The sequence below is a fragment of the Pholcus phalangioides genome, unplaced genomic scaffold (assembly GCF_987345545.1).
Source record: "Pholcus phalangioides strain wild (caught in Gottingen) unplaced genomic scaffold, Ppha-v1.0 ptg000004l_1, whole genome shotgun sequence".
NCBI lineage: Eukaryota > Metazoa > Arthropoda > Arachnida > Araneae > Pholcidae > Pholcus > Pholcus phalangioides.
Genome location: NW_028301597.1, coordinates 12,278,146 through 12,303,042, shown reverse-complemented (window position 1 = coordinate 12,303,042; position 24,897 = coordinate 12,278,146). Strand labels below are relative to the sequence as shown.

Below are 24,897 nucleotides of genomic sequence, written 5' to 3'. Positions count from 1 at the left end.
GAAGTCCATTTTGAACTCTAGCTTTTATTCCATAAAAGTTGCAAGGAAAAAAAAACAAGATCATTTACGATCATAAAAGAAATAAATAAATAAAACGGCCGACAAATAACATAACAACCGGCAATCTCAGGGAGAAAAAAAACAATCCCGACATAGACGCGGGAAAAAAACCAGCCTACAGTACAAAGCCGAGCTCCCGTGAGGGTGAGAGCATGCCGCCAGCGATTTACATATTGTGTCGGGCCGAGTGGTTCCATGTGCACAGAGAATAAAAAGGGAAAAAACATTCCAACATAGGTTTTTGGCGCCGCATGAACCGAACTGGATCATTTCGCGTCGACAGAAACGTTTTACATAACCACACTACGCGTTTGTGTATTCCTACCGTGGCGCATCAGCTCACGGCCCTGCTATCAGCTACTCTGTCATCTGCATGCTCCGGTTTGAAGGGAAGCATCGAGCTCGATGAATGGAAGTGAAAGAAAACAAAAATGAAGAGAAGATCGGTAAAACGAGTGGCGCACAACGCATTTGACTCCTCCAGAAACAGTCGGCCAATCACGCTCAACGTAAAACACTGCCATGTGAGGCTTGTTGCGCTCTCTAGGAAATCAGTCGAACTTGTTTTCTTATTATTGGTGAGTGGACGGCGTGCCACGCTGGGCGATTCACTTTGCACGCGGCACAAAAAACCTGCTCCTACGAAAACCCGGCTTAATAATAATGGGGAAAAACTTGCTTTAAATCCAATTATCCAGGGTTATTGGCTGCTAAGGCTTTTTCCCTGTGCTTTGCACTTTTTTAAGGACGTCACTTACGAAGTAAAAAAAAAAGTGGCGAAAACTATTTCGGAAAACACAAATTTTTCAAGGACTCTCACAGAATTCTTAAAAAAAAAATTCTTTTTCAAGGACTTTTCAAGGTTTTCAAGGACCGTACGAACCATGATATAATAACAAACATTGTACTTTTCAGTTGCCTGAACTGAGTTCAGGCGACAAAGGTAAGGGCGTTAATATCTGAGTAACCCTTGTCAAGACCTTTTAACAGTCTGCCCTTGGTTTACAAACTTAATTTGTTCATAAACCAAATTATTTTGCAAACTGAAGCAATCTATCCCAAAAGAATCAATGTAAAATTAATTCATTCATTCCTGAGACACCGAAGACATTTAAAGTGGCTTTTTACGGGAGTTCCATGTGCACAACATAAAACTAATCTAAAAACTAACTATAATACGAAGAAATGAAATGAAAACCATGACAGACCATGTCTTGTAACTTCATTTATAATCTCAGTATCAAAGCCCTCAAAGTCTCAGCCTGCAGCACAATTCTGCCCCAATAGACTATAATTTAAATGTCAGTCTTTGCCTACAAATACTATATGAGAAGTAGGATATTTAAAAAAAATTATCAGAAATTGTTGAAACGTTGGTTTCATGTCCAAAATTATTGCAAAACATCTTTGATACAGTTCTTCGATGTGGAGCTTCTTTAAGTTTGAAATGACCTGCTGATCCATGTACTGGATAAAAGAATCAAGAATGAAATACCCATGTGGACGCAGACTTCTGAAATATGCTTTCCCAAGATTTAGCAACTTCGTGTTTTTGTACAGCTTTCTTTTTTGCCCACTCATGTGTTTGTAAACCAAATCATTTTTGGTTGTCCATAAATTGCATTGTTCGCAAACCAAGGACTGAACTGTGAACCACTGCATTTGAAAATATGGAATTTTTATGCAAATGACTGCTCTAAGCATGTTCTAAATTTTACCAATTGGAAGATTTAGCATACATGGTCTACATAAGAAGTTGGGATCTTTTTAAAAACATTACCCCTCAGAAAATTAATGGCATTTTAAGTGAAGGAGTATGCCATTTGAAAGAAAAAATTGTAATTGAAAGCATGTTTCTAAAGTCAAAAGTTGCATATATATGTTGTGATGGCCTGTACAGGATTTCAAGAGTAATTTTTTTCAAATTGCATTTCTAAGATCACTGCTTCTAAAATGAGAACAAAAATAAGTTTAAGCACAAAGCTTTTTTTGCTTTTTTCTTTCCACATAGTGTGTGTGCAATGTCAATGACAGACGGATTTAACTTTTGCATAAAACTTTTTAGAATTAGTTATTGACATTGATAAATCAAGGAAATTATTGTATGGACAGAATGTCCTGTCGATAGCACAGGTGTGGATCAAAAAGGAGTGAAAACGACAACGAAACTTTTACGATAAAGAGAGACGCAAAAACACCACCTTCTCGCACGGACACGTTTATTCGATTCCCGTTTTACACAAGTACATACAATATTCACAAAAAGAAAAAAAAAAAAAAGAAGAAAGGGAACAAAAACCAAGGCAAAGGTACTGTTTCATCATTGAGGTTACATATATACATACGTACGCTGGCGTTGTAGAGAGAGGGAGAAAACACAAACTATAATACGTGTATGGAACAGAAGCTAGTGGCTCTACTGAACAATCATTATGATGAATTAAAGAAAATGATGTAAATGTTAATACAGAACCCTTGACAATATTTGAATCAATCGTTTTTAATTATATACATAGTAAAACATTTTTCAAAAAAAACCTCTAAATATATTGCAGACTTACTTTGTTTGGAAGCATTGGGGGACATTTCCAATTGAATAGATAATATTGCAAGTTACCATCTCCGATTCCAAATTTCAGAGGCTCTAAGAAATCTTTATTGTCCATCAAGTCCAAAGCATTAAAAACATCATAACCCATCTAAAACAAAAATTATAAAAATGTGAAAATTAGACTTATAAAGACGGAAGGTTTTTTTTAAAGGATTTTGCATGACTACCCACTCAATTACCTAAATGCAGACATGCCAATATTGACTTGAAGCTTGTCAGTAGTGGTGAATACTTTGCAATTCTTGAAAGCTTTGCCATGGGGGATGGGAGAGAGCATAATCATAGCACAATAAAAAAAAAGTCTTTCAAAACTTTTAATTGAAAGTTCATTAAATACAGCACCTCATAGGCACTGGAACCTAGAGGGCTCAGGCCACATGAGCCCCCCCTCCTGAAGCACCTTTCTGAGGTCACCAAGTCCCTTAATTACTAATCAATATTCAATGTAATCCTAACCTGCATATGCCCTTATGGGCCATATATATGGACATCTAGCAACCTTGGACCTTCTCCCCATTCCCATTTTCTTCGTATCAGAGCTCCTACAGCACTTATGACGATGTTAAAGGATGTTTCGGAAACATCCTTTCAGCACTACCTTCTCTAAGCTCTTCCTTTAAGTTCAGCACTTAGAGGAGGTAGAGGTTCCTGTACACCTTTCCTCTAAGATTCCGCGAACTTGACTATGAACTATGCAAATGAAGCTGGGTCCAGACCGGCTGCGCGGAATCAGTCCAAAACTTGTTTCTAGCCCACAGCGTGGGCGGTTTCGTTGCATGTTTGGGCATCGAGTACAGCGGCGGATTTATACCCAGCTTTACCGATTGTCTTCTGTGCACAGACTAAACAGATCGGTTCAGAGTTTGTCTTCTCTCAAACTTTGTCATGTGTATATTAATTCATCATTATGGTAAAGATCAATGTGATTTTAAAAAAATAATAAAAATAAGTGAAATACCACAAGAAACTTTTTGTTTAAAACCGATTTCCGTAGTACTGAGAGCATCTCCTGTAGCTCCATAGTTTATTGCAGTCGTCCATAGAAATTACAGACAATCCGTAGCAGCAGTTGAAACTCTGTAAATGAAATAAAGAGGTCTCTCAAAACAAAAACCTCTTGCCAATAAATTCTACAGTCCACTGAAGCTTACCTTCCTTCAAAGTTGTAACCCTCATTGTTTGTAGGAAAAAATAAGCCAATAATAACCACCTCCTATTGACTGTTATTTGATGAAAGTAATGACAAGAAGTCTTCCGAAGAACTCTGTAAGTAACAAACCTAAATCCTACTGCAAAAATTAACTGTGACAGTTTTTTTTAAGAAAAAAAGATTCTCACAAGCAGTGGCCACTGTATTTTATTCATTGCAAGAATAGGCAAATATATTTTACAGGGTGGTAACTATTGACCACCGAATAACTACACATGTGATTCCTTGTGAAAAACAAATATAGAAAAGTGTTTTCAGTTTTTTGATTTGTGTGACCCATAATTAATGAGTTAATTTAAAAATTGATTTCACGCTTCTAAATCTTGTCAAATTCACAGAACGACACCAAATGGACAAACTTGGCATTTTTGAAACTGTATAATAATAGTATAACTCTAAAGAGAAATCGAAAAAAAGTAAAAGTTTTTCCTCTCTTGTATGTGTATGCAACTTTTAGATTTTTACACAATCATTATAGTGAAAATTTAAAATGTTTTTTTCTTCGACCAAAGTTGCAAAACATCTGTGTTTATTTGATTTGTCTCGTTTAAATGAATAAAGTATCACTAATAATTTTGAGATAAGATTTCTTTTTTACAGTTCCAACTTAGAAGGCTCCGAAGATTTACACATTGTATCCATGCCGTGCCCTCTTAATGCATAGGCCCATCTGAGCCAGGTGCAAATCCAGGGTGATGTGTTGAGGGGGAACGGTTTTTTGCAGTAAAGGGTTTGATCAGTGAGGGCCAACCTACTGTCCGCAGATGTCAAACATGTTTAAAATATAAAAAATTGATATTTATTAAAAATTAAAATTAACACAAAATTGAAGTTAGTTAAAAATTAAAATTAACACAAAATTGAAGTTAGTTAAAAATTAAAACTAAATTAATATTTATATTAATAAAAATTTTATATTTTTCCATAAGCAATATGCTTATTTAAAAAATTGCTTGCAGCAAAACTAGGGTTACAATTAATGAATAAGCTGTTTTTGACAATTTGGATATTTGCTCCAGCTACCCTCACAAAAAATACTGAAAGCATAAAAAGTTTGAGGGGCAGATTGAATAATCTCTGTTACATTTATGAACATTGTAAGGATTCCTTAGCCGCCTGGCAGTCAAATGGTTTGGGAGCTAGCCTCTGACTGTGCAAGTCTGGGTCACTACCATCCCCCCCCCCCCCTATGGCTTATAAGAGGATATCTGAGAGAAACTGATGTCTAGCACTTGTGATTACCATAGGTGTTCATTCTGAGAGCGCATGAGCATTGGAGACTAAAAAGTTTGAGGGGCAGATTGAATAATGTGTTACATTTATAAACATTGTAAGGAATTCTGATGCATATTACCAGCTAAAAATGTTTTTTATTAACAGTATCAAGTGCAACTGTGCAAATAAATGAAAACTCTGCAGATGAAAATAGAGCAGAATATCAAAGGCTATTTTAAAATGTTCCCAGAATCCTACTTCCTTGGCTTTTTTTTGATAAAAATTAAGGTTCACCGTTAACCGGACAAAACAATATACACAAAAATATGTGTGTATAAATAAAAATATGTATTCGATAAATATTGTTTTCCAGCTTTTCATCTCAAAGTAAAAGTAGATACTTTCTTTATTAATATAACTTTTTGATCCCCGTGAAAGTATTAAACGTTTCTCTTTGTGACGTTTTGACAACAATCAGGCAAAATAGTATGAATAAAATAAGGATCTGGATCAACCAGAAGAAACCAATTCTGAGCTACCTCGGATACCCGAAACCTCGTTCAATAGAAATGATCCTTGAATGCTTGTGGGAAAAAAACTAATCCAAACTTTGACACACAAAACCAAACCAGTTTTCAATTCAGTATGTACTGCAGGCACACAATGACAGTCCCTTACCCACAACGAGTCACACTGCGCTTGTGAAAAATGCATGTGACCGTTCAAATTTTAAATGGCCACATGCATGCTATCAGAAAAAAAGCTGAACCTATGTGCCGTAGCTTTTGCTTTCTCACATGTAGGGTCCATGATGATGACAGTTTCAGTACAGCACAGGATAGTTTTGTTATCTACTCAGACTTAATGTGCAGCCACTGGGACCGGCCAAATGAGCTTTGTTTACATCAGTGAGAGACCCCCCAGGTGAGCTCTCTGTAGTCTCTGCTTGTCTCATTTGATAATCTACTTATTTGTCTGCCAATTCGTAAGGGGCCCTCAGTTGGCTCATACTCTATTCATATCAGCTCAGTACTTGCCATCCAGCACTGGACCTAACCAAAGGGCCCCCCTCAATGGGTCCTCTGTGGACTCTGCTCAATTCCTTCAATACCTTGTTTAGTCTTTACTAGGGCTGGGAATCAGTTTGTAACTGGTTAATCAAAAATATTTAATCGATTAATCAAATTTTAATCGAATATTTTCAAATGCTATTTATTCATAGCAAACGTAGTATTGGTAACTATATAATATTGATTAATGCTGTAAAAACATACTCTATTCATTTCACGCATCTATCCACTGAACGGGTGTAAACATATATAGAAATAGATTAAGAAATAAAAACCACTCGCTTGAAGCTATTATAATGTCGTCCTCCTTTACCAGAAACATGAATGTGTAAATTTCTAGAACTTGGAAAACAACTTTTGAAAGTTATTCCCCTAAAATTTCTTGTAAAATGTGTTTCATTAGGGCATATGCATTCATGTTTCTTGCAAAACTTAGCAAATATAAACGATCCAACCAGCCGATAAACCCAAAAGTGAAAATTTGCACATTCATCTCTCAGGCATAATGGGGCACGATATGCTGAACATGCTTGTCATATCCTGGAATTTCTTAACTTGGATCTTGCAGTTTTTTTTATCGGTAATTTTAGAAATCATCACTAGTTTTCGTTGAATTGTGACTTGCGTTTCATCTCAAAAAATTTGATCAAAATATTGATTCAAATATTTTTAAATACGGTCACTTATCTGAAATGTTATGTACAGGAACATATTTTAAATCATTTAATCGGTTTAGTCAGATAAATCAAGCTAAATTAGAAACTTTTAATAAAAATTTTAATTTGATCTTATTGACCAAGTCGATTAACTCACCTAAAACTTTTAACTGTGATTAACGATTGATCGATTAACCGACCAGAGTAATCGAACCAGCCCTAGTTTTACCCTTCATCTATTTGGCATATGCACTGAAAAGGTTGGGAACTAATGCTGGAAACTCATGCGTCTACAGCCCAGCTCCGCTAACTTCATCAACTTTTGGTATTCACGAATATGCTTTGAAGACTTAGAGATTTGTTTAAGGAACGTCAAGCATTCTTCTTTCAATTACTCACGTTCTAAACAATTAATTAGTCTTTCTGTGAAAGATTTTAGAAATTCAAAGAAAATTCTGTAACACACCAAACTTGTACCTCTGTTATAATGGATGTGTTAATGTTTTGGATAGGAAATTGACAAAATAAAATAGACATCTTTTTTTTTTATTTGTTCATTATCTTGTTACATTGCTTGGCAAAATTCCATTTTCTCCTGTGGAACCATTCACACCCGCAATAACATAACAGACAATAAGGTAATATAATAAAAAAATGCTAGCGTTTGAATTCATTTCAGAATTTACTCAAAACAACAATGAATGTCTCAAGAGAGGCTTCATTGATAATTTCAAAAACTAATTCATTTTAACGATTGAATTTTGATTTTTTTCCACAAACTTTATTGTTGAACATTTTGAGTTCAAATCATTTATTAATGTTATTGCTAATCAAAATGAATTATTATGCACCACATTTCATTAAATGATCAATTTTGCTTCTATGAGAAAAGTAGGCAGTGGTCAGAATGCCCATGCGAAAGAAAACCTTGATTCTGACCAAGACATCCAATTTGAAGTGGCATATTTTTCAAATGTGCATAAAATTTGGTAATCAACCCAAGTGGGATTCCCTGGCCAGCTTCAATAATGATTGTATTCATCCTTTGAAGACAGCACCTGTAGTGTTTTGCTTTAGGAATTCATGGCTTTCTCCTCCTTATTTGCCTTTATCATTGGTTCCTTCTTTGATTTACCAGGGAAAGGATTATTACTATTCTAAATTGTAAACTTACAAGATTGGTAAAAACACTATCGATAACTGAATCGACAGCGCAAAGACAAAATTAAAATAATTCTGCAGTGTTCTAGTGTTTAAGAAGAAAAAAAAACGAAATAGCTGGGACTCGTGTCCCATCAAGATCGATCTCTGATAAGGGGAAAAAGTGCAGATTGCCAGGTAAATTTGGTTGCTGATCCATGCTTCAGAGAGTGAACACGATTGCGCATCTAGTGCGTTACACAAACACTAATTCCAAGACGCTTTCATATATGAAGGGGTTCTAAATAATTCTAATTGGACATTATCTAATAATAAATTCACCAGAATTCAACTCATCAACACCTTAATCTGTGTTCCATGTCAAAATAGAACACTTAAGTCCAACATGCGTTGGTGACAGAGGCGTCGGAAGTATTTCTAATGCGTGGGTGCTCACATAGGTGTACGAAAGGGGGGGGTGTGTGTCCCCCCATATTTTTAAATAAATATATATATAGTGAATTTTTTTTATTTCTGTTATATTTCTATAGAAATACAGTAAACTTTCCCCCGACTTCTTATCGGTCGTAGGTCCTCGACTGTACCTCCACTACGATTCCAGGACGAAATAACTGGATTCTAGACTCCCAAAAGAAGAAAATAACACTTTATTTAATTTATTATCCAACATCTCCAACGAAACCATCCTGTCTCTTCGGTACAAACTTTCGCACCCTCCCTCTTTTGCGAATGTCTCAAATCGTTATCGTTTCTCTCTCTCTCACGACTCCTGTTTCTCCTCGGCCTTTTTCCAACCTCTTTTCTCCTGAACCTTACACGTCCCATCATCGAAAAGCACATCCATCATTTTTAAATGATGATGATGCTTCAAGAGCGTAACTCGGTTTCTCACGGCTACCGTGACAGGGCATCAGCATTACCTTGCATATCACCCTTTCGGGTTCCCCCATGCCAACGTATGACGCTACCCGGTAGGCGAGTGTTGTATCATGCAGCAGCAGCTACTTTGGCGGCGGCGGCCATACCACCCTTGAATGGCAAATAACGGTTGTTCATCCAACAGTTCATGGGGTGGTGGTCACCAACGGCATAAGAGAAGAATGACCTTTCCCTGCCCTGATTCCTGGGCACGCCATTGTTGGCGATTGAAGATTTAGCCGGTTGGTTTCTGGTTTTCTCGGTCTTCGACGGCTGGTTCGTAGCTCTGTTGATTCCTTTGGCAAATGGACACGAAAAAAATCGCCAGTCCGATTGCTTGGACGTTTCCTGCCTAGCTGGGAACCGGTTCGGTGCTGATCTCCTCCTGTTGACAGCATGATCATCGCCGTATCGCTTCGAGTTCATCTTCTTGAGCTGCAAGGCCTTGCCCTCAGATGCGGATGCGTCCCGATTGGTCTTGCACTTGACGAGGAAGAACGTCTTCTTCACCATGCTCCCGTTGACGTAGAGACAGAACGTCGTACAGACATCCAGTATCTTAGATCTTCGATTGAAGACTGCCTCGTTGACGACTTCTCTTCTCCGTGTTCTGTTATAAACTACGACACTGACTCGGGTGTCATTTCCTCGGACGGCATGTTGCAGACCAGGATCATTTTAGCGCATCTGGTCTCTAAAGCCGGTACGGGCACAATCTGGTGCACTTTAGTGCCTCCTCCGTTGACTTGGAGTTTGTTCGAGTTCCTCAGACAGTACCGGACGACCCTCCAGTCCTTGGTCAGGGTCTTGACCTTCCTGAAAGATGAGATCAACCTCAAGCTGATGTAGCCCTCCTTGTTTCTCCGGATTTTTTTTGTTCATGATGTTGAAGTCGGTGAAGTAGCTCTTGACTTGGGATATGATCCTCTCATCAAGTTCTCCGTTAGGTATGCAAAAATCGTTGTTATTGCCGTTGTTGGCCTTCTGTTTGCCATCGGCACCGGAATCAGCAGATGAAGTACACACACCGTCCTTACGGCTGGGCTCATTGATCGGACTTAGAACTAGTACATTTCCCAAGAGTGCGTCATATGCCGTCGGACATATTAGCATTTCATTTATCAAGCGACTCGACACTGCGCAAGTAATCAGCACGTACCCGTTGTTGCTGATCTTCATCATACATATTTTCAGAGGGGCTATCTCACTTTCGCCAAATGCAGACTTGATCCTTATTCTTCCCTCGCCTTCGCTGTCGACGATCTCAACCAAATCTGATCTAATGACTGAGATCTGGGTCCCGGAATCCACTACGCCTCTTATTGTCTTTTGACCACATTTCAAACTCACAGTCTGCAGTGTGTCAATATCCGCACCAACACCATCTGCCGGCACTGTGATATGTGATGTTAGGACTGTGGTTTCTTCAATCGTGTCCCCCTCTTCCATCTGGACAGAGTTCGCCTGGGCCCAACTCAATGGCTCCTGATGGACTCTTGCAGGACAAAACCTTGCTATATGGCCTTCTGCTCCACACGCATAACAAGTGGCTGCGACTCTCTCTCTGGTATTCGAACCCATCGTCGCTTTAGGTGGGAAGGACTCACCGTGAAGCCTCTGGTTTTCGCTGGCTTTCCATCTCCGATTTTGATGAACCGGTCTTGGGGGTCTCATTCTGTCACTAGGGAAGGGTGTCTTCAGAGTCCTCTTCACATCATGGAATCTATCTAGTTTCTCCGATAGCTCACTTGGAGACACCATATCACTCCATTCGTCCAGATAGTGTTCTTTAAAATCTGCTAGGACACGTTTTTTCATTTGATAGGTGATGATTAAATCTCTTAGTTGCTCAAACGTTGTGACCCCCAAAGCCGCCGTCCATCCATCAAAATAGGTACACAGGTCGCGGTAGAAGTCTCTCCAGGTGCCCTCTTGATTCTTGTAGCGCGAAGAAAACATCTGTCTGAACTTCTCTGGGGTGAGCTTGAATCTCCGCAATAATAATTCTTTAACTTGATTAAAGTCCTGTACTTGCTCTTCTGGCTTGCGGGCAATCAACTGGTTCATCTCGTAGGGAAGAAGTCCCAAGAGCTCAGCTAACCAATCTTCCCGTGCCAGGGCCATGCGACGAGCTTGCCCCTCGAACATCGCCAGGTACAGACTTATGTCTTCTTCCATCCTGAACTTTTGCATCATGTTCTGGAAATCCCGGTTGGGGGTTCTGCCGTGCCCAGCTTGATTACTCTCCTCTCTTCTGGCTCCTGCCTCGATCCTCAGTCTTTCAAGTTCATGTTCCATCTCTTTCTCTCTATCTCTATGTCACTCCTCCATCTCCATCTCTTTCTCTCTATCTCTATGCCTCTCCTCCACCTCCCTCTCTTTCTCTCTATGCCTCTCCTCCACCTCCCTCTCTTTCTCTCTATCTCTATGCCTCTCCTCCACCTCCCTCTCTTTCTCTCTATCTCTATGCCTCTCCTCTATCTTTCTATCGCTACGACGCTCCTCCATCTCTCTATCTCTATGCTTCTCCTCCATCTCTTCTCTCTCCTTCCTATTGCCTATGATAGTTTTCAGCATCTCTCTGCATGTCTCTTCGTTGTACAGTACTAGTTGCATTAAGTTGAACTCTGGTCGGACTTCTACCCCCAAGTTGGCAGCCATGGTCTCTAGATCTTACTTGTTCCCTTTTGCCAAGTACGCCATCTTTATTTATTGTCTCAATACCGCCGCACCACACTTGCTTCTCTTCCCTAGGCAGGATTGCCCTTCTCAGCACCGGTTGTCTTGACGAAAAACAAAACCAGCGTGGGAGCTCGGCGGTGCTGCTATCCTTTTATACGAACCAGGGTGGTTCCACCGTGGATAGGACACTTTTCTTCTAATGCAGCTCACAATCTTGAGTGGTTGAAGCCACGATCCTATCCTGTCAACTGCGCCAGTAAACTTTCCCCCGACTTCTTATCTGTCGTAGGTCCTCGACTGTACCTCCACTACGATTCCAGGACGAAATAACTGGATTCTACACTCCCAAAAGAAGAAAATAACACTTTATTTAATTTATTATCCAACACCTCCTACGAAACCATCCTGTCTCTTCGGTACAAACTTTCGCACCCTCCCTCTTTTTCAGATGTCTCAAATCGTTATCGTTTCTCTCTCTCTCGCGACTCCTGTTTCTCCTCGGCCTTTTTCCAACCTCTTTTCTCCTGAACCTTACAAATACTGTATCACAGTGATTCTCAACCAGTGCTCCACAGAGTCCTTGGGGGCTAGGGTTCAGTGTGCACTTCCCAGAGGCTCCACGGTTGCTCCAGGGCAATAAAATAAATCTGTGAATCTGATAAATAAATAAAAGGAGGCTTGTGTGCGAGGCTCGCCATGGAAATAATATACTGAAAAGAGCTCTGTGAGACAGAAGGTTGAAAACCATGGCTTCATTGGCATATGCAAATGGGGACCTCCCCCCCCTTTCCAAGCCAATATTATAGTTTCAACTTCGGCTATGCACCTAATGTATCAAAATGTATCAAAAATTAGTTTTCACAAAGAATGTGAAAACTAATCATCAATCCAATATAGTTTGAGTTCGCAGTCGAAATATTTTTTTCCTTAAAATGTTAAAGAGGCCTGGGAGACTTGCCTCGGTAGGCCGTTTTTCTTTCTGGTTTTCGTCTGTCTGACATTTTTAAGTGGGGTGGTTCAAAATGCTTGAAAGACAATGTCAGGTTTTGTTTGGGGTATGCTGGCAAGTTCCGATAAATAAAAGACAGCCATGCACAGATGATAGTGGGACAGGAAGCAGCAGTGTGAAAATAGCTAATCATCTGTTTGACCATGAAAGAACAAAAAAAAAATCCCATTGGGATTAGGAATTTTGTCTATATTCTTTCAGGAACAAAAAAATGGAAATTCAACGAGAATCAAAGAACGATGAGATTTCTGTCGGTTTGAGAATGGGGGAAGGGTTCTTCCTTCTGCATTACATGGACCCTTTGTGGTGGTCGCATATACCCCTTTACAGAATAATACTGAGTATATGTGTATATATATAATATATAAAATGATAAATGAATTGCTTCCACATCCAAATTCACTGAACCCCCTTCCTGAAAAGAACCAATGGCGTAGCAGGGGGTGCAACGTCCCTTATGGGAGGTGTATGCCCAGTTTGAAATATCCAGTAATTGTAGTAGCAAACGACAAGTGGAAAATTATTACAAATAGACTTTCGCATGAAAATATTATTTATTAGATTTGAATGTATAAGTTAGACAATTTTAACACTAGATTAATTCAACATAGAACCCTCTATTCGACATTGACAGAGAGATACGGTCTCACCGGTTTATGGTCACCAATAGTCAATCTTCTATGCCGGTCGGACGTCCGACGTTGATAGTCACTTCGGCATAGTGTAGCCCCGTAAGTATCAGCGGAGGTTTCTTGGTTGAGAGCCAGATCGCCTCGATCAGCTCCAGGGGGCCTCTCGGTTGAGGGCCGAACAGAGACGCCGGGAACATATTTGCTGGTGTTGCTAAAGCAATACCAATCATTTTTATGGTAAGAATATAGATTAATAACTAATAATTAGAGCCCGGAAGTTCAGGCAAAATGCAAATTTTTGTCCATTTTCAAACTTTTTTGGTAAAAATGCCTTTTTGAAATTTTCGTGCCATAAATGCCTATTTCAACATAGTTTCAAGTTTATTAGTGAATTTCAGAGGCTATAATCTGTAAAACTTGGGTATTTTGGGCATTAAAACCTTCAAAAAAAATCATAATTTTTAAAATTTTCCAACTCTCAGTATTAATTATTATTAGAAAGTCCCCCCCCCCCTTCCCAATTCCAGCCTATTTCACGCAAATAAATGATCTGACAGACTGGTGTTGCCCTGCATTAACTTTGCTCTGGCCAGATGGTGTTAGATGTGAATGATTTTGTTTGAGATGAACGCAGCCCGTGCTAGAAAAGCAGAGGAAAACTAGAAGTTTTTGTTTCTCTCCCGCACGATTTACATAATGTCTCGGCCAGGCATTGGACTGAGTTGTATATGCATAGCTGGCTGATGGCTGTTCCAAGAGGTCATGAATTGACGTCATGGCTCACACAAGGCGGAGTAGAACCAGACAGGGCCCATGGTGGTTTTGATTTTATTTTTTGTACCATAAATGCACTGCAAACAACCATGGCTATTTATCAAACATACATACAACATTCAATATTCGATTAAATTGACCAGAGTGGCCCTCAGGGACGTTTGGCAGATACGACCACACAGGGCCCCCGCGCTTGGGGTTCTCAACCCCCTGAGCCAAGATTATAGTGTAGCAGGAAAAAACTAACCCCCCCCCCCAGAAGGAAAAAAAAAATCTGAACTCCCCCCCCCCCCCCCAGAAAATACTGTGTATGCTTATGCCTGTATTTACCTTCATATGTGGTAATATTTAAAAAAGTTGTTCTATTTTTGCAAAAAAAATAAGATCATTTTTTATAGTTGAAAAATGGTGCTAATGATTATTCCAAATATTACAGCAAATAAATGAGAATTATTCGCAACTCGAAGGAGCCCCACAGATTATTTTCTCTACCGGACCCACGTCTGGTAATGGGGGGTCCGGGAATTAACCTGATCCTGTGTGTGATGATCTACTAACATTTTATTTTGGGCTTGAAATCAATTTAACTTAGATAATAATGCAGTTATTACAAACTATAATTAAAACAATCGACGGATTAAGTGCAACCAATTTTTCAGCTAGTTTTTGGACCCTTAATATCTTTCAAAAATGTCTAGCACTAGCTCATTAGCCCTGGGGATGACAAAAAAGTATTTGGCTAAAAAGGCATCCGTAAACGAATGCCATTGTCATGTACTTATCCATATTTCTTGTATTCATCCTTACCCCCAGGGATTTGCGTCCTGTTGTTGAAATTGTAGGAAAAGAAAAACCGTGGTGTCCAGTGTGAAGCCCACACCGGCACCAGACACTCCAGATGGTTTTGCAGGCTGTTTACCCTGAGCACATGCAATTAACAATAATTGAATCCGTCTGTCTTTTTTACTCAGTGAAAAGAGCTGCTGATAAGCATACAATGAGGAATGTCTGTTGCCAATGGTCCCTGGGTTTTTTTTTTTTTTTTTGAAATGATATACAGTATATTTTCCACATGAAGAAAAAAACTCACTTCTTACAGTTACAGCAACACCAATAATCCTGCCCCCCCCCCCCACAAGCGTAGGGCTGACAGTGATCCAGCCCTGGGGCCCAAGATAACTAACATTGTTTTTGTTTCCATGCTATAAATTCACTATGGGGGCCCGCCAGATTCCAGTTTAAGACGGCCCCTGCTTCAGGATGTGGGGACCATATAAATACTTACCAAAAAGTTAGACTAGAAGCTATGGTGTGGCAAATTTTTCAACTTGTACTTGATTGTAACCCAGCTGCATATAGCATGGACCTTGTATGCTGTTCCTGTGCAATTCTTTTTGTCTCATAGATAGATAAATTATTAAATTAATGCATTATGAAATAATCACAAATTTGCACTCTTGGAATGACGAAACCATGGCCTCCACGAGGGTCGGATTGAGAGGTTCCAGCCTGGCGACAGACAATTTTTAATTATTTTTTTTTGTTTAGTTTAAATGCTTTTTGAAAGTTAATAACTCTGAATTTTTCTGGAAGAAATTCCTTGCGCTCCTTTTCTGCCCCTTCCAAAGGTCAATTCGAGTGTGGGGGGTGTTTAATCCCCCACTCTTTAGCAGACATTAATAGATTTTTTTTGCAAGTTATTTTTGGAATTAAAAAAAAAACACTTTTGGGTGTTTAAAAAAATTAGACGAACCTAACAAAAAAAATAACACAAATAATAAGTTAAATTGAAAAATTTTTGAGAGATCAACTTCACAAAATGTCTGGTCTTGTAAACGCTAAATTAGAGGCGAGAGATTGACGAGATATCTTGTTAGTTCCGCTTAAAGGGTTGAATATACGGCGTGTATTTCATTAATTTAATAATTTATCTGTAAATACTATTAATTGTATTCAAAATTTATTGATTACAGTCATAGGCGTACGCAGAATTGTCATGAGGGGGTTTCAGATTTTTTCCTCCTGAGGGGGGGGGGGGGGTTACTTTTTTTCCCTGCAAAATAACACTATAATCTTGGCTCAAGGGGGGTTAGAACCCCAACTCCCCCCTTGCGTACGCCAAATGATTACAGTTTATAAAATGCATGCTTCTATAGTGATAAAAATTTCTTAGACATGTCAAATTCAGTACAGAAATGTGATGTCCTTCAACCTTATTCTACTTCCGGGATCCCGGGAAATGAGTTCAGATTCCAGGGAAATTCCCGGTTGAATTCTAGGTGCAGGATCGCGAGAAAAATGGATCACAGGAGAGAAAACCCAGTGGGGACTTGGGATCCACCTTTCCCTGCCATATAAGAAAATTACCGACATGTACGGGCAGGGCCGCAACTAGGGGGGTGCAGGCGGGTCTGGTGCCCCGGGCGCTGTACTAGAGGGGGTGCAAATTTCACTCTTTAATCTTTCTTTCAACATTATGAGGGGGTGCCAAAATGCTTGGTTGCCTCGGCTGACCAAGCATCTAGTTGCAGCCCTGTGTACGGGATGAAAGTTGATTCGATTCTGTCGCTTTGGCCGTCCCCTCACGAAAGGAATTTCTGGCTACGGCACCTGATAGTATGTGGCATAAGTGTGATATATTTTTTCTTCTTGTCAGTTCCTAAATCCTTAATTTTAGGTTTTCATTTTTTTCCTTTATTTATAAATGGTTTTTTCTTGATGCACATTTTAAAATTTTTTCTTGCCTATTTTACGTTAATCATAAAATTTTATAGGTTTAAAAAATTACTATCCTTTTGATGCCTTACATTTTAATTTCTTAAACGAATGAACAAATTTTCTGAACAATTCGAAGGAGCTTATAAGAGCCATTGACAGAAATTCTTTCAGAGGAGGTTTGAAGTGACAGAAAAGATTTTTTTCTTTGCCTTTTTCTAATATGTTGGGTGCGAAACAAGACCTCTCAGTTCCCCCTCTTGCCACAGCCTTGCAGCTGTGTCCGTGATTGTCTTTTGCCGATTATCCATGCACATAAAAGCATGCACCCAAACCCAATTCTTTCTTGCACAGCAGGTGACACACCCTCTCCTAGGCCGGCGTCTGAACTCAATAATTGTATTGCAATGATTTTTTTACAAAGTAAAAAGAGTGCCGCTGATCAGTATGGGATTGGTGACTGTTGCTCATATATCCTGCCTATTTCTTGGTGACTGTATAGTAAAAAAAACCTACATTGCTGCTGTTGCTGAAAACATGTTCCTTTATTTTGTTCGGACTTTCCCTGCCCAGTAGAATGCATTATTTGTAACATGAAAGCACAGAGCTGAAAGAAAAATTTACAATTTTTTTCTTTAAAGAAATTTCATATTGGCATTTATCAAGAAGCGGGTCGCACCTCATGTAAGTTCACTTTTATATAAACAAGTTTTATCAGAACTTTCCATTTTTTTATGACTAACTTCGTGTCAGCTATCGTCTGCAAACTGACCATATTTTCTTTTTAACTATGTATAATCAAATTTGTGCAATACTAGAGGTAACCAGATTGTACATTACATTGCCCTAGGGCAGATGCATACCAAGGAATTGGGTTGGTGAAGGGGCTTCCCCCAAGCTGATAAAAAAATTGGGAAAATTGAAATATATCATCGTAATTAAAATATCGAAAGAAATACTTTTCATATGCTATTTGACAGAGTTCATATTTCTTTTTTAGAGGGTTTTTGGCCGTAATACTCCACGCTGGCCAGATATTCAAATATGCTATTTAAACCACTTTAAGTTAATTTAAATGTTTTTTGACGGTTGGTAAATCAAAATTTCTCTGAAAAAAATTCCTTATGCCCCCTTTGAAAGTCGGTTCTGCCGCAGGGCCGCAACTAGATGTTTGGTCATCCGGGGCAAGTGTGCATTTTGGCGCCCCCTTGTAATGTTGAAGGAGAGCTTCGAGGGCCAAATCTGGTCATGCGTTGAAGACCCCTGGCTCAAGTCTTCCATATTATGAATAGCCAAGACCCCCTGTAAGCCTCGGATCTTCAACGCATGGCCAGATTTGGTCCTCGAAGCTTTTCGTCGTGGCACGCCGTTATGTTTCCTCATGTTATTTCTCAAAATGTTATCAATTCTGTTATTTATTATTATTACCTATTATTTTTTTATTATTTCTTATTTTATTATTATGCATTTTTGTATCTTTTTATCAGTATTAAAATCAGTCAACTTCAGTCAAAAGACGTTAAGCTTTTCGGAGAGAAAAAAAAAAACCCACTCTTTTTTTTATTTCAGAGAGAGTCTTCTTGCATATAATAGTAATTTATAAAATTAGATTCCAAAATTCTTTGTCAAAAAATTTCTGTTCAAAATAATCTGATGGAAAATTACAGGGCTTGACAAGAGGTACTAGATCACCATGGCGACTAAGAAATTGTCTTTGATGCATAATATTTTTATGTATGATAACTAATAACTATATTGAAATCTGAGGACAATACAGAATTATCGGAAATTACGTCGACTTGTCTGCCAGCATGAAAGAGGTCCTGAACAAGTCAGAATACACATTTTTGGACAGATTTTGTGGGGAAAAAATCTTGGCGCCTATAATATTTTGTTCGCACGTAAATTTTTTTTTTTTGGATTTGTCAAGCCCTGCTCATGTATATGTATACACTCATGTATTTGAGCGTATGTATAACATTCATAAACCTACATATACTGTACGCAGGTTCGGGGACGTACAAGAAACAAACTTTGTGGGAGGGACTGGGGTATCTCTCCCAGAAAAAATTTGAATCACTAACCTTTAAAAACAATTTAAAACAAACCGAAATAGAAAGAAGATGCATATAAATGCTATATGCAACTTCTATTGATATTTTATATAATTTATTAAAAAAATACTCTAAATTTTTGATCATCTTGAGGCAGACATCCATAGATTTACCATATTTTACTGAGGCGGCAAAAATCTTTTTCCACAAAAGTAGGTTAAATTACCCGTCATTGCTGAAATCAAATACAGATTTAGGATAATAAACGGGACATTGTAGTTCAAAAACGGACGTATGGTCAGAAAAAAATATGTGTTATGACCAGACACCCCCCCCCCTCCCCCCCCGTACTGAGTCCCATAAACTTTGAGCAACACCAATTATTTTTGACTTCCGGCGTCCCTGGGGCCGGATCTATTCCAGCAGGGGCCTCTCGGTTGAGGGCCAGACCACAACCACATAGATAACCGGCCTCTGCACACGTGATCAGGAATGCTGTGACGTCAGCAAGAGTAGTGCTATCGTTCCCCCATGACCCTACTCAGCGAAGCACGATTGAACGTGTTTGTTTGTTCTTCATCTCTGCTTCGCACGTGTTTTTATAATTTTATTTTAACTCTCAGTTTTTTCGAATTTGTATTTTTATATATTTCTCATGCCGTTCACGATAGTCGTGCCGAATTATAAATTAAATTGAAGGAATGATCCGAAAGTCGCTGTGCTCAGATGCCGAGAAATAGCATGCCATCGAAAGGTTTTCGAAATTACCAGCAATAGTAAGGTAAGAACGTTCTTGTATTATTTATTGAAATTTTCTTGAATTTTTCTGGTTATAAGAGCATTAGTCCACTAATTTTATGATAATGTTGAAGGCTATTCCATGTCGAAATTTAATCATGAAGTGTAAAATCTCTGATTTTTTTGATATAATATATCAATATGGTATATATTTTTTTTCCGCATCAACAAACTTCGATACAAATGAAAGTTTAACTTTTTTTTTCTGTTGCTGTTTTGTTAATCTAACTCCAATAATATAGACAAAAAATTAAGTAATATGCTCTAAACACAAATACTGTACCTCATCTGTTCAACAATGATCAGTTTAAAATTAGTCTATTTGAACAATTTTTCTTATTTTATCTTTTCATAATTTTAAAAAGTTAACATTAGTTCAATTTCTTACTGGCAATGAACTCAATGAAAATTAGGCATGCATTAATAACGTAGAATTGTTCACCTTGGGAATTTTTTTTCCCTTTCTTAATTTCTAATTTTTTTTAAAGAACTTAATCATTATGAAAATTTGTCATATACTTTTAACATTGTGAATATTATGAAACAGTTTTACTTTTTTTATGCTTAGATATTTTCAAAAATATTTTTTAGAAAACTTATTGTCTCAAGATGTACCTACAAGTAGGAAATCTTTTGATAGTGGAGAGAAAAAAAAATTGTAATCAAAATAAAATTATATCAAATTTTATTTTTTAAAAATTTTTATTTTCAAAATAAATTGATTTAATGCCATAAATTTTTATAAGGGCTCTTTTCTCTCATTTTACAGGTATGTAAACCACATTTCAAGCCAGATTCTCAACAAGCTATTATGAACCCTGAGGAAGCGTTCCTGATTTCATTATCTGCTCAGCACCAAACACTGTCATGACAACATTATCTATCCTCCATCAACGAATTCAACAAGCTTCCTGATCGGCAAATCTACGGATACAGTAAGGTCTCGAGAAACTGTCTCAATGATGTACCACTGTTGAATCACTTCGACCATCGGTGATGCCTTTCAAAGATCAAGTGTAATACTCTGACAGTTTGCTCGAATTTTACTGCCAATTTGCCAGAGATAGTTGTGTAGTCACGCTGTGAAGACTTCCAAGAGCCTTTAGAAACAGACTTAAGATAATTGTGTTTCTCTTGTAACTCTGTACGTAATAATTACAACAATTATTACAGGGTAGGAGTATGTTCGTGATTGATAGGTTGCAACGGAGTTGCTCTTTCATATCCATCGAGTCAGGTCACAAATTTTTTTACTATGGTCAATTCAGATGGTTCTTCCATGTGTTTTTGTACACTGGGACTCTCGCGTTTCACTGTTCCACACTTCAAAACAAGCCAGAGAGAAAAAGGATATGAAACCGGTAGGAGTTTGAAATGTGTATATGCAATTTATTGATTGAAAGGGAAATTTTTCTATCAGAAAGATGTGAAAAACATTTATGGATAACATTATGAGGTCATGTATATGAGTACGTATGTTTTATTACTGATGCATTCTCAAATAATTTCTATAAGAAAAATGACTTGTGATGAATTTGAAACAGAAAGGAAAAAATGTCAAGTGAAAGGTAATAGAAAAATGCAAAAACTTTCTAAATATTCGAAGAGGTGACCAACGATGAAGGTAAACAATAAGGAAAAGCCATGAATTTCTAATGTTTTATGAAAATTTTCAGATTTTGAGTGAGGAACTCCGTTTCAGAGTAAGAAAAAAATCATGACCCCCTAAAAGTCATGAAAAAAATCAATGCTTTCGCTTGAATCATAGCTTTGCCTTTATCGTTGGTTTCTTTTCAATTATGCCTATCAGGCAAAGGATTATTACTTGTTCATACTTTCCAAGAAAGTTTTTTTTAATATGGTGCAGATATAATTCGGAACAGTCTGTTATGACAAAAATGATTTTAAAAAATAATCGTTAAATGCAAGCATGTCTTCATATAACATTACTGTGATTTGGAAAGGAGACATCAACCTCCAATTTTATTCACTAACTTGTTTTTTTGTATCGCAACATGAGTATTTTAAAGCGTTAAATTTAGTACAGTGCAACTTTGATAACTCGCCGTTTATTATTTAGATGGTTGCCACTATATTCGATTCATTGGGGAAAATATTTCAATTTGATACATGAGAACCATATCCCACTTAAGTCGACTACGATTTCAACTGCATTACCATAACTTGTACTCAGAAATCACCCATGCGTTGATCAATTCAAAAAATTTTGCGTCATTACTCTCGTATGTGAAAAATTGTATTTTTCATTGTTTCTGCTATTTCTTTATTAATATTCGTCAAATTCTCTCCACTCCTTTCAGTAGGGTTACTTCCCGTTATTTCTCTGTTTGGAACCTGAAAACTCAACCCGTTTAATATGAAAGCCACAGGTGTGAATGATTTTTGAGTGTGAGAGAAGACACGAGAAAGCTAAATTGATGTGTTTTAAATGAGGGGAGGAAATTTATCTGTTTGGTCAATTGCAACGCTCATTCACAAATAACATCTTCCAACAATTAAAATATATGCCCCTTCCACCTAAAATTTGAGATTATTCCCAATGCAAAAACTTTTCGTAGGAAATTGCAGAAATGAACATTTTTTTATGAATTTGTGAATGATATCTAGAATTATGTGTGTGTGTTCAACAATATTACATACATAAACAGTTTTTAAAAATTGAAGCAAAATGAAATAAAATTCGCTAACTTGACATCTGCTTACATCAACATAATTATTTTTCGATAGTCTTTGGGTTTCAAGTTATCGGGGTTCCATAGTGTCTTACTTGGTACACGCCACAGATGATCACAAAAAATATATTTATTTTTGACTGTACTGTTTACTCATAACCACCAACTTATATTAAAACCAGAATTGCGTATTTTTGAAATCAAAATATATTTGAAATTACTGAAAATCATTGAAAAATCAAGTTATTGAAATCATTTATCAAATGTGTATTTTTCAATTTATTACATGTGTGGACAGATTTGTTTTTCCTACATCAATGAAAGGATTTTATATTCATGTGAAATAAAGTTGTGTCAATATTTTTTGGAACATGTAAATAAACTTTTCCAATTTTACATTATTATGGTGTCTTTTATTGCTATCAAATAATATTTAGGAGTAAAAAAGATACAAGGCTTTGTTTTTCTCATTCATTAGTTCAAAAATGAGAAGTTTCAAGATATTTCTGCAAAGGTTTAATTTTAGGAACACTCGATTTTTTTTTTAAAAAAAGGTCTCATATTTATAGAAATAATACTGTACAGAATGATTGGGTTTTTCCTTTTTCAAATAGAAAAAAAATTAAGGAACTAAGATGACTCTCTCTCTCTCTACAATGAGAGAGATCTATGAAATCATTGTTTAATTAAAAAAAAAGTGAATAGTGCAGTGCATAACTGATGGGAAAGGGCAAAAGAATTTTTTTAAATGGGTCATTAATGTGTGTGTATATAGTTGAAAAAAATATCGATGTCTTTTAAGAAAATTTCCCGACTGGTTACGTGATTGAAATTCTTCAGGGAGAAAAAAACTTCAAAAAATATCGTCGCCGTATCTGATCAGATCGTTAGGCTAAAGGAGGCGGAGGTTTAGCACTACTTCCAGTGACGTCACAACACTACGCAAAGGCCGGTTATATAGGAGGTCGTGGCCGGACCACTTCGATCAGCTCCGGGGGACCTCTCGGTTGAGAGCTGGATCTCCAAGATGTTACGTACTGCACGTAGCCTTGACAAGGCCAGCTGCTACGTTATTTTCCGTTTATCATCAGCAATGAAGTATTTTCGACTATGAAGGTAATATAATGCTTTCGATTCCGGACCTGCCAGGAAACAAATTCAGATACTACACTGCTCAAAACAATTAGGGGAGCACATGGTTTTAACAAAATTACGCAAAGATGTATACCGATAAGTAACATAAAATGAATCATCCATAATTTAAAGCCTAGCAGGAAACGGAAGAAGAAAACTTCATATGCAAATTAAAGTTCATGACGTCAAAAACCAGAAAAAGGAGATAAGGGCAGAAATCGGGATGTTGCAGAAACGTCTGTTTTACTGTCGTAACTGTGAAATTCGATTCGCAGTATTTTTTTTTGAGACAAGGTGACTTGAGGATGTCTTAACAATGTGATTTACCGGAATCCATGGCATGGCGTGTTATAGGCAGACTGGAATCCGGGCAAACACAACGTAGTGTCGCGGACGCTGTTGGAGTCGCCAGAAGTGTTGTTGCAAGGCTGTGGAATCGATTCCAAGAAACAGGAAATGTTAGACGTCGACCAGGGCAAGGTCTGCCACACGCCACTACAGCAACTGATGACCAGTATATACGGTTAACAGCCCGTCGAAACAGAACAGAGAATGCTACGCAGCTGCAAAGACGGTCGCTCTTGGCAACAGGACGAAGGGTGTCCAGCCAAACAGTACGTAATCGGCTTCGTGAGGGAGGGCTCTATGCACGTAGGCCAATGTTCTGCATTCCGTTGACCCCACGCCACCGTGCGGCCCGAAGAAGATGGGCTGCTGAACATCGAGATTGGGAGCAACATGATTGGAGCCAGGTGCTGTTTACAGACGAGTCCCGATTCAGTCTGGAGTGTGACACCCGACGTGTTCTGCTATGGAGGGACAGGGGCACTCGAAATAACCCCGCATTCGTTCGTGAAAGGTCACAATACAGACGAGCTGGTTGGATGGTATGGGATGGAATCAGCATAGGCGGACGTACGGACCTGCGTATCATTCGGAATCACACTTTGACGGCCCGAAGGTAAGCAGACGAGATACTGCGACCTCATGTCATCCCTTACGCTGGAGCCATTGGAGATTCCTTTGTTTTCTAGGATGATAATGCCCGACCGCATAGAGCTCGTCTGGTGGAGAACATGCTTGAAGCTGAAACAATACAGCGTATGGAATGGCCAGCGTGCTCTCCTGACCTGAATCCAACCAGACATGTGAGACATGTCCACATGACATTCCAAAGGTATAGTTGTAGGATTGAATAGATTTTAGAGTCACATACCTGCGGATAGGTATCTGTAGCCAGTTCCTGGGTACAGCAGGTTGCGCTTTGTTAGTCCGATAGTTCCCACGGCGATAAGTCCTGCGTTTCCGGTATGTAGGTATTCTGCGATGATAGGTCCAGCGGCGACGGTGTCCTGCGTAGTAGCGCCCTCCGAAGTATCGGCGAGTTGTGCGGCGGTATGTATCGGCTCCGTAGTCTGCGTGTCCACATGCTTGGCTCTCGGATTGACGAATGCTGTAGGCTTCGACCTCGTTCCTATACTTATAGGAAATAACGGTTTGCCAGC

The 24,897-nt window shown here is 38.3% G+C and overlaps 2 protein-coding genes across 3 annotated transcripts in view; both read right to left on the bottom strand.

The window, feature by feature from the left end:
- Nmt (N-myristoyl transferase) overlaps positions 1 to 24,897 on the bottom strand; it is a 338,957-nt gene that overhangs the window by 26,182 nt on the left and 287,878 nt on the right. For both annotated transcript variants that reach the window (XM_089256021.1, XM_089256022.1), the window contains one exon: positions 2,622 to 2,759. In XM_089256021.1, coding sequence (XP_089112147.1) covers positions 2,622 to 2,759 — 138 coding nt within the window. The remainder of the gene's footprint in view (positions 1 to 2,621; positions 2,760 to 24,897) is intronic.
- Positions 9,628 to 11,199, bottom strand: LOC149086550 (uncharacterized). Its single transcript, XM_089256020.1, has one exon. It carries the CDS (start codon positions 11,197 to 11,199, stop codon positions 9,628 to 9,630), a length of 1,572 nt encoding a protein of 523 aa, XP_089112146.1.